This window comes from Phyllobates terribilis, unplaced genomic scaffold (genome assembly GCF_046119375.1).
Source record: "Phyllobates terribilis strain yellow unplaced genomic scaffold, ASM4611937v1 Scaffold_5__5_contigs__length_657084704, whole genome shotgun sequence".
In the NCBI taxonomy this organism is placed as follows: Eukaryota; Metazoa; Chordata; class Amphibia; order Anura; family Dendrobatidae; genus Phyllobates; species Phyllobates terribilis.
This window is the reverse complement of record NW_027362765.1, coordinates 505864161-505880242: the sequence shown is the minus strand read 5'-3', so window position 1 is coordinate 505880242 and position 16082 is coordinate 505864161. Positions and strand designations below refer to the sequence as shown.

The window sequence follows — 16082 nt, the reverse complement described above, 5'->3', positions numbered from 1 at the left end:
CAACTTGGAGAACGACCCAAACGACGGATGTCTCCCAGAACAACAAAAAAAAGGCGAACAACCAGCAGAAGAAGATGTATGATTGTTCAGAGCAAATTCAGCAAGTGGCAGAAACTCAGACCACCCCTCTTGATTGTCTGCCACAAAACAACGCAAGAACTGCTCAACATCCTGGTTTTTCCTTTCTGTCTGGCCATTAGATTCAGGATGATATCCGGATGAGAACGACAAATGAACTCCCAACCTGTCACAAAAGGCGCGCCAAAAACGAGCCACGAACTGAGGTCCCCTATCAGAAACAATGTCAGTAGGAACGCCATGAAGTCTGACAATTTCCTTGACAAAGGCCTTAGCGAGAGTCTTAGCGCAGGGCAGTTTGACGAAGGGAACCAAGTGACACATCTTGCTAAAACGGTCCACGACCACCCAGATGACAGTAAAACCCTCAGAGGGGGGAAGGTCAGTTATAAATTCCATAGCCAAATGTGTCCAAGGAGCACTGGGAACCTCCAGAAGGCAAAGTAACCCCGCAGAAGGAGTATGTGAGGACTTAGATCTAGCACATATAGTACATTGACGCACCCACTTAATGACTTCCTTCTGCCATCCAGGCCACCAAAAACTGCGACCCACCAGTCTCTTGGTCTCAGAGATTCCGGGATGACCTGCCAACCGAGATTCGTGACACTCAACAAACAAATCTCTCCTAAAGGTCCCAGGCACAAACAACCTCCCATGGGGAGTGTTAGATGGGGCATTCTCCTGTGCTTTAAGAATCTCATCTTCCAAAACGGAGTCCAAAGCAGCAATCACAACACCTTCTTGTAAAATGTTCTCCTCTTTCTCAGCACCGACTATGGGAGAAAAACTGCGAGACAAGGCATCCGCCTTAACATTCTTAGTACCTGGGATGTAAGTAACGGAAAAATTAAACCGCGAGAAAAACAGTGCCCACCTAGCCTGACGGGCATTCAGGCGCTTGGCAGCATCAAGATATATCAGATTTTTATGATCCGTAAAAAACCTGAACGGGAAATTCAGCACCTTCCAAGAGGTGGCGCCAGTGTTCAAATGCGAGTTTAATAGCCAATAATTCCCGATTACCAATATCGTAATTCAGTTCAGTCTCCGAAAATTTTTTTGAAAAAAAGGCACAGGGATGTACTCCATCCCCGTTATCCTGAGACAATACTGCGCCAACCCCCACAGAGGAAGCATCAACCTCAACCAAAAACGGCTTAGTCACATCAGGCTGCATAAGGATGGGAGCAGAGGTGAACCTCTCCTTGAGATACACAAAAGCTTCAATGGCCTCAGAAGTCCACTGAACCGCATCAGCACCTTTCCTGGTGAGATCGGTCAGAGGTTTGACAATAATAGAAAAATTTTTAATGAATTTTCTATAATAATTGGCGAAACCCAAAAACCTCTGTATCGATTTCAAACCAATAGGCCTAGGCCATCCCTGCACCGCTTGAACTTTCACCGGGTCCATCTCAAAACCTTCGCTGGAGATAATGTAGCCCAAAAAACTAATTCTCTGTACAGCGAACTCACATTTCTCCAGCTTAGCAAAAAGCGAATTGTCAATTAATAACTGTAATACTTCACGTACGCTCCGCCAATGAGACTCCAGATCCGGCGAATAAATCAAAATGTCATCCAAATACACAACCACATTTTTGCCAATCAAAGGTCTAAGGATGTCATTAATAAGATTCTGAAAAAATGCAGGAGCATTAGTAAGACCAAAAGGCATAACCAGATTCTCAAAATGACCCACAGGAGTGTTAAAAGCAGTCTTCCATTCGTCACCCTCCTTCATGCGCAACAGATTGTATGCCCCCCGAAGGTCAATTTTAGAGAACCACTTGGCCCCCACTAACTGGTTAAACAGATCAGGAATCAATGGCAGTGGGTAAGGATTGCGTACAGTAATTTTGTTAATCTCACGAAAATCCAGACAAGGACGTAAACCGCCGTCCTTTTTTTTTACAAAAAAAAATCCAACCGCCACAGGAGACTTGGAAGGCGTAATGTGACCGGCGGCCAAACTTGTCTGTATGTATTCCTCCAAAGCCTTTCTCTCAGGAATAGTAAGGTTAAATAAACGACTTTTAGGAAGAGTCGCTCCAGGGACAAATTCAATAGTACAATCATCGTCTCTATGGGGAGGCAAAACCTGCGATTCCTTCTCAGAAAAAACTCTCCAAAAATCCTGAATAGGAACAGGCAATTCTCCCCTATCCAAAGCTGCAATACGCCCGTTACAACACTTGTCATAACATTTATGGCTCCAGGATTTAATTTCATTGGTAGACCAATCCAGTACAGGATTGTGCAATTTTAACCAGGGCAATCCCAACACCACCGGAGAAGGCAAGTTATTCAAAACTACCAAATCCAATTTCTCATGGTGAACACCATTAATAGTGAGAGGAAATTCACAGACCTTGAGAGTAACATTCTTCAAAGGGGAGCCATCAAACAGAAACCACAGCAATGGGGGATGACAAAGGTTCGGGTTTTAAATTGAGTTTTTCCAAGAATCCCCCATCAATTACATTCAGAGTAGACCCACAATCGACAAACACCCGAAATTCCATTAATTTTTCCTGATCAATAGTGGAAGCAGCTAAAAATACACCCTTGGAATTTAAACAGGCAATACGGGCATGACTGACCATTTTTTTTTCTTTCTTCATACGAAGCACACAGCTTTTAATGAAATGACCAGAATTTCCGCAATAGAAACACAAACCTTCAGAAAATCTGCGGTCCTTTTCTTGAGAGCGAGGTGCCATCGCTCCAATCTCCATCGGCTCTCCACTGTCAGTACACACATTCTCATGACCAGAAACTGACATAGCAGAGGATTTGCTCTCATTAACCCTTGCACGCAGTCTCCTATCCACCCGTATAGCTAATTGCATAGCCTGTTGCAAATCTTCAGGTGTGGGATAAGCAATTAGCAGGTCTTTAACCTTTCACTAAGCCCAGCAAGAAACAGACTCTTCAGAGCAGAATCGTTCCACCCTATTTGAGTAGACCACCGACGGAAATGAGTACAATATTTTTCCACATTACCTGATCCCTGTCTCAAACGTCTCAACTCAGTCTCAGCAGATGAGACACGGTCAGGATCATCATATAATAGCCCCAAAGCAGAAAAAAAACTATCCACTGATCTAAAGCATGTATCACTAGGTTGCAAAGAAAAGGCCCACTCCTGAGGCTCTTTGCGCAAAAGTGACATTATGAACCCTTTGCGCTGGGATTCATCCCCAGAGGACCTGGGTCTCAAACGAAAATACAATAAGCAAGCATTTTTAAATGAAAAAAATTCTTGGTGTTCACCAAAAAATAAATCAGGCAAACGTACCTTAGGCTCCAAGAAATGTGCTCCAGGACAGTTACTCACGTGCTGATGGAGCTCGGCCACCTCCAGAGAGAGTCCCTGCAGGCGTTTAGCCAAATCCAGAACCGACACCATAATGGAACAGAAAAATCTTTCCTTAGAGAATTTGCAGGCTGGACTTACTGTTATGTTCTGCTACCAGAGCTAAGGAAAGAGAGGAGATCTGTCCCTACGATAGAACTCAGCTTGATCCCTACGATGTAACAGGGAACCTGATCCTGCGATCAGACCTGCTAAAGTCCTCAGCTAGTCTGTACGGAGACCTATAGATGTGGGGAAGGAATCCCTACAAGTACTAGGGACTGGGAGCAAAATGGACACCTCCTAACAGAAATAGTAGCAGACAGACAAACAAACAAAATATATAGAACACAGAGGTCCGAAGACCAAGCAAACTAACAGAGTTAGATACTGAGCACAGGCTAGCTAAAGAGTAGTAATATAATGAAGTCCAGCAAAGCCAGAAGGGTGGAGCAGGACTAAATAGGCCAACAAGGTCATGTGACCAGCAATATAAAAAACCTAAGAGCAAGGTTCTAACAGTTAGATATTTCTATACAAAGGCCCAGGTCTCAGGGGCCAGGAATACTTTTTTTTGGATCTTAATCCTCATTATTTGCTTTAAAAGCAATCCAGAGAACACCGTTTTTCTGCGCCATTTGCTTGTTGGCACTGCAGAATACAGCCAGGTCCTTTCCATATTACAGCGCTAGAAATCCAGCTATTTAAAACTGTGTTTTCTCCGTCAAACGGATCACATATACGTTGTCAGAAAATATTGCCATTTCTGGCCTCCATTAAAAATTTCTTTCAGTGTGTCATTGAAGCAATTCACCCAAGTTTGCTGTTCAAACTACTTACCTACAGGCCAGGTATTCAAAACTTTGTTTTCTCCATCACATGGATCACATATACGTTGTCAGAAAATACTGCCAACCCAGAGCAGTGTCAAAAGGTTGTTGGTTGGATAGTGGATAATGCTTCCAGTCACTTAGCCACCACCACCACCACCACCCTGTCTTCCACACGGTCAAGTCTCAGTAGCCATGAGTCTGGATCGCATATTCCTCACCCTGATCCTCCTTCCTCCCACCAAGCCGAGTGCCCGGAGACAAATGATCCCACACTTGGACACTCTGAAGAGCTGTTCACTTTTCCATTTATAGATTTGGGCCTCTCGCCTGATTCACTTGAAGCGGGGCAAGAGGAGATCGCGTGTAGCGATGCCCAAATATTTGAGCAGCCACGGTCACACGAAGGCGACAGTGGGAAAGTGTCACAAGAGGTGGACGATGATGAGACACAATTGCCAGAAAGTCAGGAGGAGGACCAGGGTGCGGAAGTGGAAGACGAGGTGGTGGATGATATAGTAACTGACCCAACCTGGCAGGAGGACATGCAGAGCGAGGACAGCAAAACATAGGGGGAGGGAGGCAGAGCACCCCAACAGGCAGGAAGAAGCAGTGTGGTGGCCGCAGACAGAAGGCAGGCAACCTTTCCCCGTAACACCAACACGAAGGAAGTTGCCAGTACAACTGTTAGGTCTTCCCGAGTCTGGTTGTTTTTTAAAGACTCTGCCGATAACCCCAAAAAGGCCATTTGCACCTCCTGCCAGGCCAGCATCAGCAGGGGTGGCAAAATGACCAGCCTGACCACCACCAGCATGATCAGGCACATGGCTGCAAAGCACCCAACTTTGTGGGCCAAACCCTAGGGTCCGGGAACAGTGTCTGCAGGTGGCACCATTGCTTCTTACGCTGTTCTGCATGCAAGCCAATCCCCTGTCCATGGTGCTTGCGAAGATGCCTCCTGCCCTGCACCTGTCGTTGCGCACTCTCAAGTAGCAGCATCAGGAAGCATGTCCTTGTCCCAGCGCAGCATTCAGTTGTCCATACCCCAGTCCTTGGAACGCAAGCACAAATATGCAGCCAACACCCCACAGGCCACTACTAAATTCTCACATTTCACGACTGCTTGCGCTCGAAATGTTGCCTTTTAGGCTTGTGGAGACGGAAGCATTCCGCAACCTGATGGCGACGGCCGTCCCTTGGTACTCGGTCCCCTATTTCTCCCGGTGTGCCGACCCCGCATTACACAAGCACGTGTCCCAAAACATTAGCCGTGCCCTCAACAACGCAGTTACCGGGAAAGTCCACCTAACCACGGACATGTGGACAAGTGCTTATTGGCAGGGACGGTACATCTCGCTGACGGCACACTGGGTTAACATAGTGGAAGCCGGGACCCACTCGGACCTTGGGATGGAATACGTCCACTGACGCCAAGGATTGCGGGCCCTAGGTCAATCAGGGTTGCACCTCTACAGCTCCTGCACCTCATCCTCCTCAGCCTCCTCCTCTTCAGCCTCCATCTCCGAAATGACCACATCAGTCACAAGCTGGAGGCACTGCCTCGGCCAAGCGGCAACAGGCTGTGCTGAAGCTAATATGCTTAGGTGACAAACCACACAATGCTGAAGAGTTGTGGACAGCTCTGAAAGAGCAGGGAGATCTGTGGCTCACACCGCTGAACCTACAGCCAGGCATGGTCATGTGTGACAATGGCAGGAGCCTGGTGGCGGCTCTGAGGCGAGGCGAGCTCACACACGTACCATGCCTGGCCCATGTGCTTAATCTCGTGGTTCAGCGGTTTCTCAAATCCTACCCGAAGCTGCTGGATCTGCTTGTTAAAGTACGCCGCCTGTGTGCCCATTTTAGAAAATCAGCTACAGCTTCCGCCGCCCTTGCCATGTTTCAGCAGCGTTTGCAGTTTCCGGCTCACAGACTGGTGTGTGATGTTCCCACGCGTTGGAACTTTACACTGCAGATGTTGGGAATGATTTGTGAGCAGAAGAGGGCAGTTGTTGAGTACCAGCATCAATAAGGCCGTCGGTATTCAGTTCAGACTCCACACATAAGACCTCAGGAGTGGACATGGATGTCAGACATATGTACCATCCTCCAAAACTTTGAGGACTCCACCAAGATGGTGAGCGGCGATGACTCCATATTTAGAGTCACCATCCCGCTTCTCTAATTTCTGAAATGCTCTCTGCTCACAAAGAGGATGCATTGCAGCCGGAGCACGATGAGATGGAGCCAGGAACCATACTGGATGATTACACACAGCCAAGCTTCATCTCATCCCAACGTGGATTGGGTGACAGTGAGGAAGAGGAGGAGGAGGAAGGACAGGAGCTAGTTTCATGCACTATAGATGGTACTACCTGCACTGCTGTCATACCGTCTGTTCAGCGTGGATGGCCAGAGGACAGAGAGGAGGAGGAGAGCATGGTCAGTCATCCTCTTGGTGAGGACACATACAGTGGTGGCCAAAAGTATTGGCACCCCTGCAATTCTGTCAGATAATACTCAGTTTCTTCCTGAAAATGATTGCAATCACAAATTCTTTGGTATTATTATCTTTATTTAATTTGTCTTCAATGAAAAAACACAAAAATAATTGTCCTAAAGCCAAATTGGATATAATTCCACACCAAACCTAAAAAAGGGGGTGGACAAAAGTATTGGCACTGTTTGAAAAATCATGTGATGCTTCTCTAATTCGTGTAATTAACAGCACCTATAACTTACCTGTGGCACCTAACAGGTGTTGGCAATAACTAAATCACACTTGCAGCCAGTTAACATGGATTAAAATTGACTCAACCTCTGTCCTGTGTCCTTGTGTGTACCACATTGAGCATGGAGAAAAGAAAGAAGACCAAAGAACTGTCTGAGGACTTGAGAAACCAAATTGTGAGGAAGCATGAGCAATCTCAAGGCTACAAGTCCATCTCCAAAGACCTGAATGTTCCTGTGTCTTCCGTGCGCAGTGTCATCAAGAAGTTTAAAGCCCATGGCACTGTGGCTAACCTCCCTAGATATGAAAGGAAAAGAAAAATTGACGAGAGATTTCAACGCAAGATTGTGCGGATGGTGGATAAAGAACCTCGACTAACATCCAAACAAGTTCAAGCTGCCCTGCAGTCCGAGGGTACAACAGTGTCAACCCGTACTATCTGTCGGCGTCTGAATGAAAAGGGACTAAATGGTAGGATACCCAGGAAGACCCCACTTCTTACCCCGAGACATAAAAAGCCAGGCTGGAGTTTGCCAAAACTTACCTGAGAAAGCCTAAAACGTTTTGGAAGAATGTTCTCTGGTCAGATGAGACAAAAGTAGAGCTTTTTGGGAAAAAGCATCAACATAGAGTGTACAGGAAAAAAAAAGAGGCATTCAAAGAAAAGAACACGGTCCCTACAGTCAAACATGGCGGAGGTTCCCTGATGTTTTGGGGTTGCTTTGCTGCCTCTGGCACTGGACTGCTTGACCGTGTGCATGGCATTATGAAGTCTGAAGACTACCAACAAATTTTGCAGCATAATGTAGGGCCCAGTGTGAGAAAGCTGGGTCTCCCTCAGAGGTCATGGGTCTTCCAGCAGGACAATGATCCAAAGCACATTTCCAAAAGCACTATAAAATGGTTTGAGAGAAAGCACTGGAGACTTCTAAGGTGGCCAGCAATGAGTCCAGACCTGAATCCCATAGAACACCTGTGGAGAGATCTCAAAATGGCAGTTTGGAGAAGGCACCCTTCAAATATCAGGGACCTGGAGCAGTTTGCCAACGAAGAATGGTCTACAATTCCAGCAGAGCATTGTAAGAAACTCATTGATGGTTACCTGAAGCGGTTGTTCACAGTTATTTTGGCTAAAGGCTGTGCAACCAAGTATTAGGCTGAGGGTGCCAATACTTTTGTCTGGCCCATTGTTGGAGTTTTGTGTGAAATGATCAATAATTTGATTTTTGCTTCATTCTCTTTTGTGTTGTTTCCTTGCAAGCAAATTAAATGAAGATAATAAGACCAAAGAATTTGTGATTGCAATCATTTTCAGGAAGAAACTGAGTATTATCTGACAGAATTGCAGGGGTGCCAATACTTTTGGCCACCACTGTAAGACTTGCCTGTTAGTAGTCTGGCACGCACGGCTGAGTTTATGTTACGCTGCCTTTCCCGTTCTCAAAATTTTAGGTGACAGTCATTACTGGTTGGTGACACTTCTAGACCCACTCTACAAGGAGAACTTTATATCTCTTATTCCTCAGGCGGACAGGTCAACAAAAATGGGGCAGTACCAGAAGGCCCTTGTTGCGGAACTATTAAAAAAATTCCGATCTGAAAACGCTGGCGGCAGAGAGCACACTTCATTGGACAACCAAGGAGTACAGGCGAGAGAGACACAACTTCAATCCAGCAGAGACAGGGGAACACTGTCAAAGTTCTGGGAGAGTTTTCTCAGACCCTCCCATCGCACAGGCCCTGAGGCGCGGGGTACTCTCACAAGGAGTGCAAAGTTTTGGAAGATGCTGAGGGAGTATCTTGCTGACTGTACCAACGTCCTCCGTGATTCCTCTGTGCCTTATAATTATTGGGTATCCAAGCTGGATACGTGGAATGAACTGGCTCTCTATGCCTTGGAGGTCCTGGCCTGCCCTGCCGCCAGCGTTTTATCAGAGCGGGTTTTTAGTGCCGCTGGTGGAATTATAACTGATAAGCGCATCCGCCTGTCAACTGAAAATGCTGACAGGCTGACTCTTATAAAAATGAACAAGGGCTGGATTGGGCCAGACTTCTCAACACCACCAAATGATAGCAGCGTAACAAACTCAAATCCAGTGTCTTTTCTTGCGAGGTGTATTCCCATGCACCTTTTCACACCCATACATGGGTATACGCTTCCTGATTTTGGCTATTTGCTCTTGTCCTCCTCCTTCTCCTCATCCTCCACCACCATATCACCAGGGTGACCGTGGTCCGTGATGCAACACCCACATAATTTTTTTAAAGGGTGTTTTTGATGCCCGTAAAAAAAAAAAATTTATACAGTATTTTCATATATACCCCCCAGGGGTAAATGTTTGTCAGCCCATACACTTGTGCATGGGCATTACAAGTATAGGAGGCCCGCTCCTTTCTAATGGGAACATTTTTTTATGAGGCCCTCCTCCACGTCTCTTCCAAGGGGCATTGAAGTGCCTCCAAATTTTTGGCAGCCTTTGCATTCACTGCATAGGCCAACACTATGGGAGACTCTCTCCTTTCTAATGGGAATTTGTCGTTACTGTGGCCCTGCTCTATGTCTCTTTAAATTCTTAGTGGGGTTTTTCCTAAAATTGGTCAGCCGTTGGACTCACTGCATACCCTATAACTGTATAGCAGACTCTCTCCTTTCTAATGGGAATTTGTCGTTACTGTGGCCCTGCTCTATGTGTCTTTAAATTCTTAGTGGGGTTTTTCCTAAAATTGGTCAGCCTTTGGACTCACTGCATACCCTATAACTGTATAGCAGACCCTCTCCTTTCTAATGGGAACATGTCGTACTTGTTACTGTGGCCCTGCTCTATGTGTCTTTAAATTGTTACTGGGGTTTTTCCTAAAATTGGTCAGCCGTTGGACTCACTGCATACCCTATAACTGTATAGCAGACTCTCTCCTTTCTAATGGGAATTTGTCGTACTTTGTTACTGTGGCCCTGCTCTATGTGTCTTTAAATTCTTAGTGGGGTTTTTCCTAAAATTGGTCAGCCGTTGGACTCACTGCATACCCTATAACTGTATAGCAGACTCTCTCCTTTCTAATGGGAATTTGTCGTTACTGTGGCCCTGCTCTACGTGTCTTGAAATTCTTAGTGGGGTTTTTCCCAAATTTTGGCAGCCCTTGCAGTCACAGCATGGGCATTACCACTATAGGAGACCTGCTCCTTTATAATGGGAACATTTTTTTTACTGAGACCCTCCTCTATGTCTCTTCAAAGGGGTATTGGGTTGCGTCCAAATTTATGGCAGCCCTTGCAGTCACTGGATACGCAATAACAGTATAGAAGACCCTCTTGTTAATAATGGGAACAACAAAGCATAGCCGGCTGATGGCTCTCTAACAATAGCTAGGGCCGACTGCTGGCCTTTTAAGAATAGTAAGGGCCGTCTGATGTCCCTATAAAGCCTATAGGCTTTATGACTTTCAGAGTCCCTCCATCATAAATAAAACAGGATGTGTAACACACCACATTGTCAGATAAGGTTGTAAAATGTTAAAATGACATTTCCCGGTGAATGCATTTGTCTTAAAAAATAACGTAAAAAAAACAAAACAATAGGATCTTTCTTTAGTATAAAAAACAGCGTCACCAATTTAACCTCAATGTAATCACATTGCACCTCCTCCTCCATCTCCGAAATGACCACATCAGTCACAAGCTGACAGCACTGCAGCACTGCCTTGGCCAAGCGGCAACAGGCTGTGCTGAAGATAACATGCTTAATGCTTAATTGACAAACCGCCCAGTGCTGCAGAGTTGATGAAAGCTGTAACACAGCAGCTTGATTTGTGGCTCTCACCGCTGAACATACAGCCAGGCATGGTCGTGTGTGACAATGGGCGGAACCTGGTGACGGAGAAATGACACCCAGAAGTAGATACGGTTTCCCTCTATGCCAGTCCTTTCACCGAGCTAAATACAACTCTCAGCAAAAAAAGCTAATGACTGGCTCCGTACCGTCCCTGGCCACATTCACCTGTCCACGTGTTTGTGGTTAGTCGGTCCTTCCCAGTAAGTGCACTGGGGAGGGCACGGGTAATGTTGTGGGACCCGTGCTTGTGGAAGGCGGAGACGATACCGGGAGAAATAGTGGCGGCTGGGGACTGAGTATGGACACCCGGCCGCCGCCGGCATGAGGTTGTGAAAAGCTTCCGCCTCCACGAGCCTAAAAGGCCATATTTCAAGTGCAAGCAGCTGCCCAGAAATCTGGCAGTTTAGTGTTGCGGCCTGTGGGTGGGTGGGTGGCTGGTTGCATACTTGCGCTTGCATTCCAAGTAACAGAAAACGAAGCAGATGGTGGTCTCTATCATCATCATGGCCTCATCTCGGCACTATGAACTCTCCTGAAGGAGAAGCCAGGGCCCACCGGAGGAGTCTCCTGTTCTCTGGTGGGCCCGTCCAAACCTGCTGAGAAGCAGCCCTGGCTAAGAAAAGTGTGGGGGAAGGTTCCCGGACACTCTATGGCTGCTTTTTTAATGTGGATCAGACATGCTTATGCGTGTTATTTCTTAAACCGCATTGCAGATCAGGGCATTGTCCAACTCTGTATTCATGAAATTAAATGCGCAAAGAAAGATGTTTGTGTGTCAAAGCACCACCGACAACTGCGAGTTGATGTTGGATGGGCTGCCATTGCTTCTGCAACAAGCTGCATTAGAGGACTTCCTGGGAGAAATGACACGCAGGGTACATATGGTTTCCCTCTATGCCAGTCCTTTCACTGAGCTAAATACAACTCTCAGCAAAAAAAGCTGTGGACTGGCTCCGTACCGTCCCTGGCCACATTCACCTGTCCATGTGTTTGTGGTTAGGCGGTCCTTCCCAGTAAGTGCACTGGGGAGGGCACGGGTAACGTCGTGGGACCCATGCTTGTGGAAGGCGGAGACGACACCGGGACAAATAGTGGCGGCTGGGGACCGAGTATGGATACCCGGTCGCTGCAGCCGAAAGATTGTGGACAGTTTCTGCCTCCAAGAGCTTAAAAGGCCACATTTCAAGTGCAAGCAGCTGTCAAAAATTTGGCAGTATAGTATTGCAGCCTGTGGGTGGCTGGCTGCATACTTGCGCTTGCATTCCAAGGAATGGGGTAGGGACAACTGAACGCTGCACTGGCACAAGGACGTGGACGGTGATTGTTGCAAGTCTGCAACGACAGGCGCATGGCGGGAGGCATCTTCTCATGCGCCAAGGATTACTTATGATGGGCACACTTTTAGGCCGTGACCTGGGAGTCAGAAATGCTTCCAGAGGTCTTCCCCATGCTGTTCCCATGTCTTTTCAGCACTGTATGCATGTGTCTGATGATGTGTCACACACCACATGGCCAGATAAGGTTGTAAAATGTTAAAATGACATTTCCCAGTGAATGCATTTGTCTTTGTTCAAAGCAATGCAAAAGTGCATCAAAAACGCTACGTGTGAACATAGCCCAAGGTGTGGAGGAGTATTTTTGGTTTTGGTTATTTATTTTGCCTTATATACAAGTCATTACCCTGGAAAGGATGTTCCTTAATATATTTCCCAGGAAAATCCATTTTGGTTTTGTTTTTGTATGTTTTATTGTGAGTCCGTAAAAGTGGCGTCATACTCTGACAACGTTGTTGACAGCAGTGACCTGGGAGTCAGAAATGCTTCCAGGGGTCTTCCCCATGCTGTTCCCATGTCATTTGAGCACTGTTCCCATCGATTTGGGCAATTTTTAGGTCCTCTGCAGTCCGCCGGGGGGAGCCGCCTGAAAAATGCTCGAGTTTCCCATAGACTTACATTTGGCTCGTTGCTCGGGTCGAGCACCCGAGTATTCCAATTTGCTCGACCCGAGCAACGAGTACCCGAGTATTTTAGTGCTCGCTCATCACTACACACCACCAACAACTATTAGGGCCTCTATTCCTGCAGAACCAGGAACGAAATATAGTACGTTAGTGTAGATGTATAATTGGTGTATAACGTATTATACAAACAACAATGCTGACACACATCTGCATTAAAGTAATTGTACTTTTGTTCTTTCTCCTTTTTCTTTTAATTTATTTATTTTAACTATTATTTGTCACATACCATGACTTTTAAATCGAAATAGAGATAAAAATGTTTTAGTCAAACCTAGACACATTGAGATAGCTTACATGAAAGACTCAGGAGTAGATTCTGCTCCGCAATATAAACTTATTAAAGATATATCATTCTAGCACTGCATATAGTCACATCAATAAGAAATGCTGAAAAAGAAACATTCTTTACTATACAGTATAGCACAGTAAAAAGTAGAATTTATTTACATTTGTAATACATTAAAATACCTGATACACATGAATGTTATAGAGATTTGTATATGTATGCCCCCAGCAATTATGTATTAATGGTATACTAATTCCAACATAAGAATAGTAAAGAGTATTTTTTATACTGTTGGAGTTTGTCTTTTTTTTTGTATATTGTTTGCCCAAGTTTTTTTTTAGTTTCTTTTTTTAGAATAAAAGGAAGAGGATGTGCACTGCTAATGCTAGTCATCAGACACTTTTAACCAAGTTGTGATACCTTGAACGTGCAGCTGTAAGTATATTACGCAGAATTATTAGCATATAAACCCTGCAGGAGCGCTAGGACTCAGCTTTTCCAGACTCAGGAATGGCAAATCTGATCACTTATTACATTAAATAGGGCTTGGTCAATGTATGGCTGCATCATAAAGCAAATTTGCCATTTGGGAGTCTGTGAGAAAGACACATTGTCCAGGTGGGAGTATCCATATTGATCACAGATCTCATTTAATAAAAACTGTACAAAGCGTGCATTTAATTAAGGAATAAAAGATTTATTGCTTAGATGTAAACATTGTGTACAAGGGTCCGGTCTCACTTATTTAGCACAGGACATCATTGTTCTTACAGTCTGCAGCTCTTATATGAATTCATTCTACTTTAAAGGGAATGTGTCACTAATGTTTTTTTAAACAATTTAAAGTAATGTAAAGTATTAATGTTTTCATTTTTTGAAAAAATATTAACTTTTTTAATGGCATAAAATATGAAAAAAATAATTTAAAAAGTTTTGATATTTTCCACTTTTACACTTTAAGGGGAGCAGCTGCTGAAATTTGCCATGAAAATCTTGTGTGCCGCTAGCTCACATTACGACTGCCGTAAATGTGGGCGGGGTCTGCTCACATGTGTGTGATGTCACTCCTCTCCTCCCCTTCTGGGCGTTTTCAAAAGGATAAGGGAGGATGACGTTTAGGAGACATTTGGTGACTGCAAAATGATACTGACACAAGGACAGTGTCACTGAGGACGGACGGCCGGCAGCGCTGATACTGTTAAATGATGCTGCTTGTCCTATCATGCACTGGAGTTAGATACATAAAGTATCACACAGACTGGGGTTAGATACGTGGAGTGTGTCATGGACAGGTACTCGCCACGTGGAGTGTATCCCTTGCTGGGGATTAGATATGCTGCTTAGATGAGCGTATCCCTTGCTACGGATAAGAAGCTCGAACCGTATCACACATAATGGGGGTTAGATGCGCTGCTCAGCAGACCATGTCACACTTGATGAGGTCAGATGTGCTGCTCAGAGGACTGTGTCACACATGATGGGCTTAGATACATGGGTCTGCTCAATCAGTGTAATGCCTTGCTCAGATGTCGGTATTGCAGGGATGTCTGAATGAGGCATTAAACTGACTGAGGAGAGCCGAGTCAGTGTTCAGAGCACAGCAGTGTGATGATTACACTGCTGTGCTCTGAACACTGCAGTGACAGCGGCGGTGAACAGGCATTGTACTCTTAATAACAGGGTACCGAGCTGTTTTCACTGCTAGAAGTTACCACCGCAGAATTTCTGCCACCGTTCAAAGCAGCCCTCCTTCCATCAGTGAAAACAGCTCGGCAGCCAGATATTAATAGTGCAATACCAGGCTGCCGACCTGTGCTCGTAGGTGCGGTGCTGCTACTGTCACTCTCCTATCACCGCAGAATGCTGTGTGAGTGGTGACAGGGGGAAATTGTAGTTCAAAGCACCACTATGGACTACAAGAAAATGGCGCCCAATTCCTCCCACAGGTGAGAACTGGAAAGCCCAGGGGGGTGTGCCCAGTTCACAGCTAAGGCAGCCTCAGTACAGGACACGCGGTCGGGCACTAACTGCAGTCCATGCCAGGGGCTGCCGTATTTGCGGTGTAGTGCTCAGACACACACAGCAAGTAAAAATGGCCGGCCCCCAGCAGCTGCAGAAAAAAAATAATAAGTAAATACATGTTAAAATAAAACATGGCATTTGGTATTAAAAATAATTGATTATATAATCAATAATTATGAATACAAAAAAAATTGTGTGACATTCCCTTTAATAGTTAAAGACATCACAAATAAGTTACCACATCTGGCAGAAATCTGCAATTGGTTGATGGTGGAAACAGTGTTAGGCCTTATGCACCACAGTTTTTGCCACACATCAGTGGCTCAGTCAGGGCTTCTGTCTGAAGTATGAAAAATGGGATTCAGGCATCAGAATCACTTTGTGCCAAACTTATTTTTGGCAGTGTCAAAAAGGTGAACACTGACGAAATTGAGGTCAGAGCACGAAGTGTCTCAGTCTGCTTCACTAAAGTCAATGGCCCCATCAGCGGATAAGCCTGAATCCTGCTTCTTAGGGCTTCAGACAAAAGCTCTGACAAGTGGCTTAAATGAAACGTGAACATAGCCTTAGGCTGGTTTCACACGTCTGGATATTTCCGGAAGGCCATGGCCCCACTATCAGTATTTTTTCCTCAGGAGTGGGAGCCAAAACCAGGAGCGGGTGATAAATGCAGAATTGGTGACTTGTTTCTATTATACCTTTTCTCTGATTGTTCCTCACCTGGTTTTGGCTCCCACTCCTGAGAAAAAATACGGACCAAACACTGATAGTGGGGCCGTGACCGTACGGGAAAAACCAGTACCGGAGATATCCGTGTCTGTGTGCACCTGTGTGCCACATCAGGAGCACACGTACCGGCGCCTGGGAATCAGTGTGACGTTAGTGCTGTTCCCAAGCGCCGGGTGCTGAAGGCTGCCCTCATCA

The 16082-nt window shown here is 45.6% G+C and overlaps 1 protein-coding gene across 3 annotated transcripts in view; it reads left to right on the top strand.

The window, feature by feature from the left end:
* The window catches only part of RUFY2 (RUN and FYVE domain containing 2), a 142445-nt gene that overhangs the window by 32393 nt on the left and 93970 nt on the right, over nt 1-16082 (top strand). For 2 of the 3 annotated variants that reach the window (XM_073685606.1, XM_073685605.1), the window contains exon 14: nt 13099-13487. The exons of the other annotated variant lie outside the window; for it this stretch is intronic. In XM_073685606.1, coding sequence (XP_073541707.1) covers nt 13099-13207 — 109 coding nt within the window. In that variant the 3' untranslated portion in view covers nt 13208-13487. Of the gene's footprint in view, nt 1-13098; nt 13488-16082 lie in introns of those variants that run through there. 3 annotated transcript variants of the gene reach the window in all.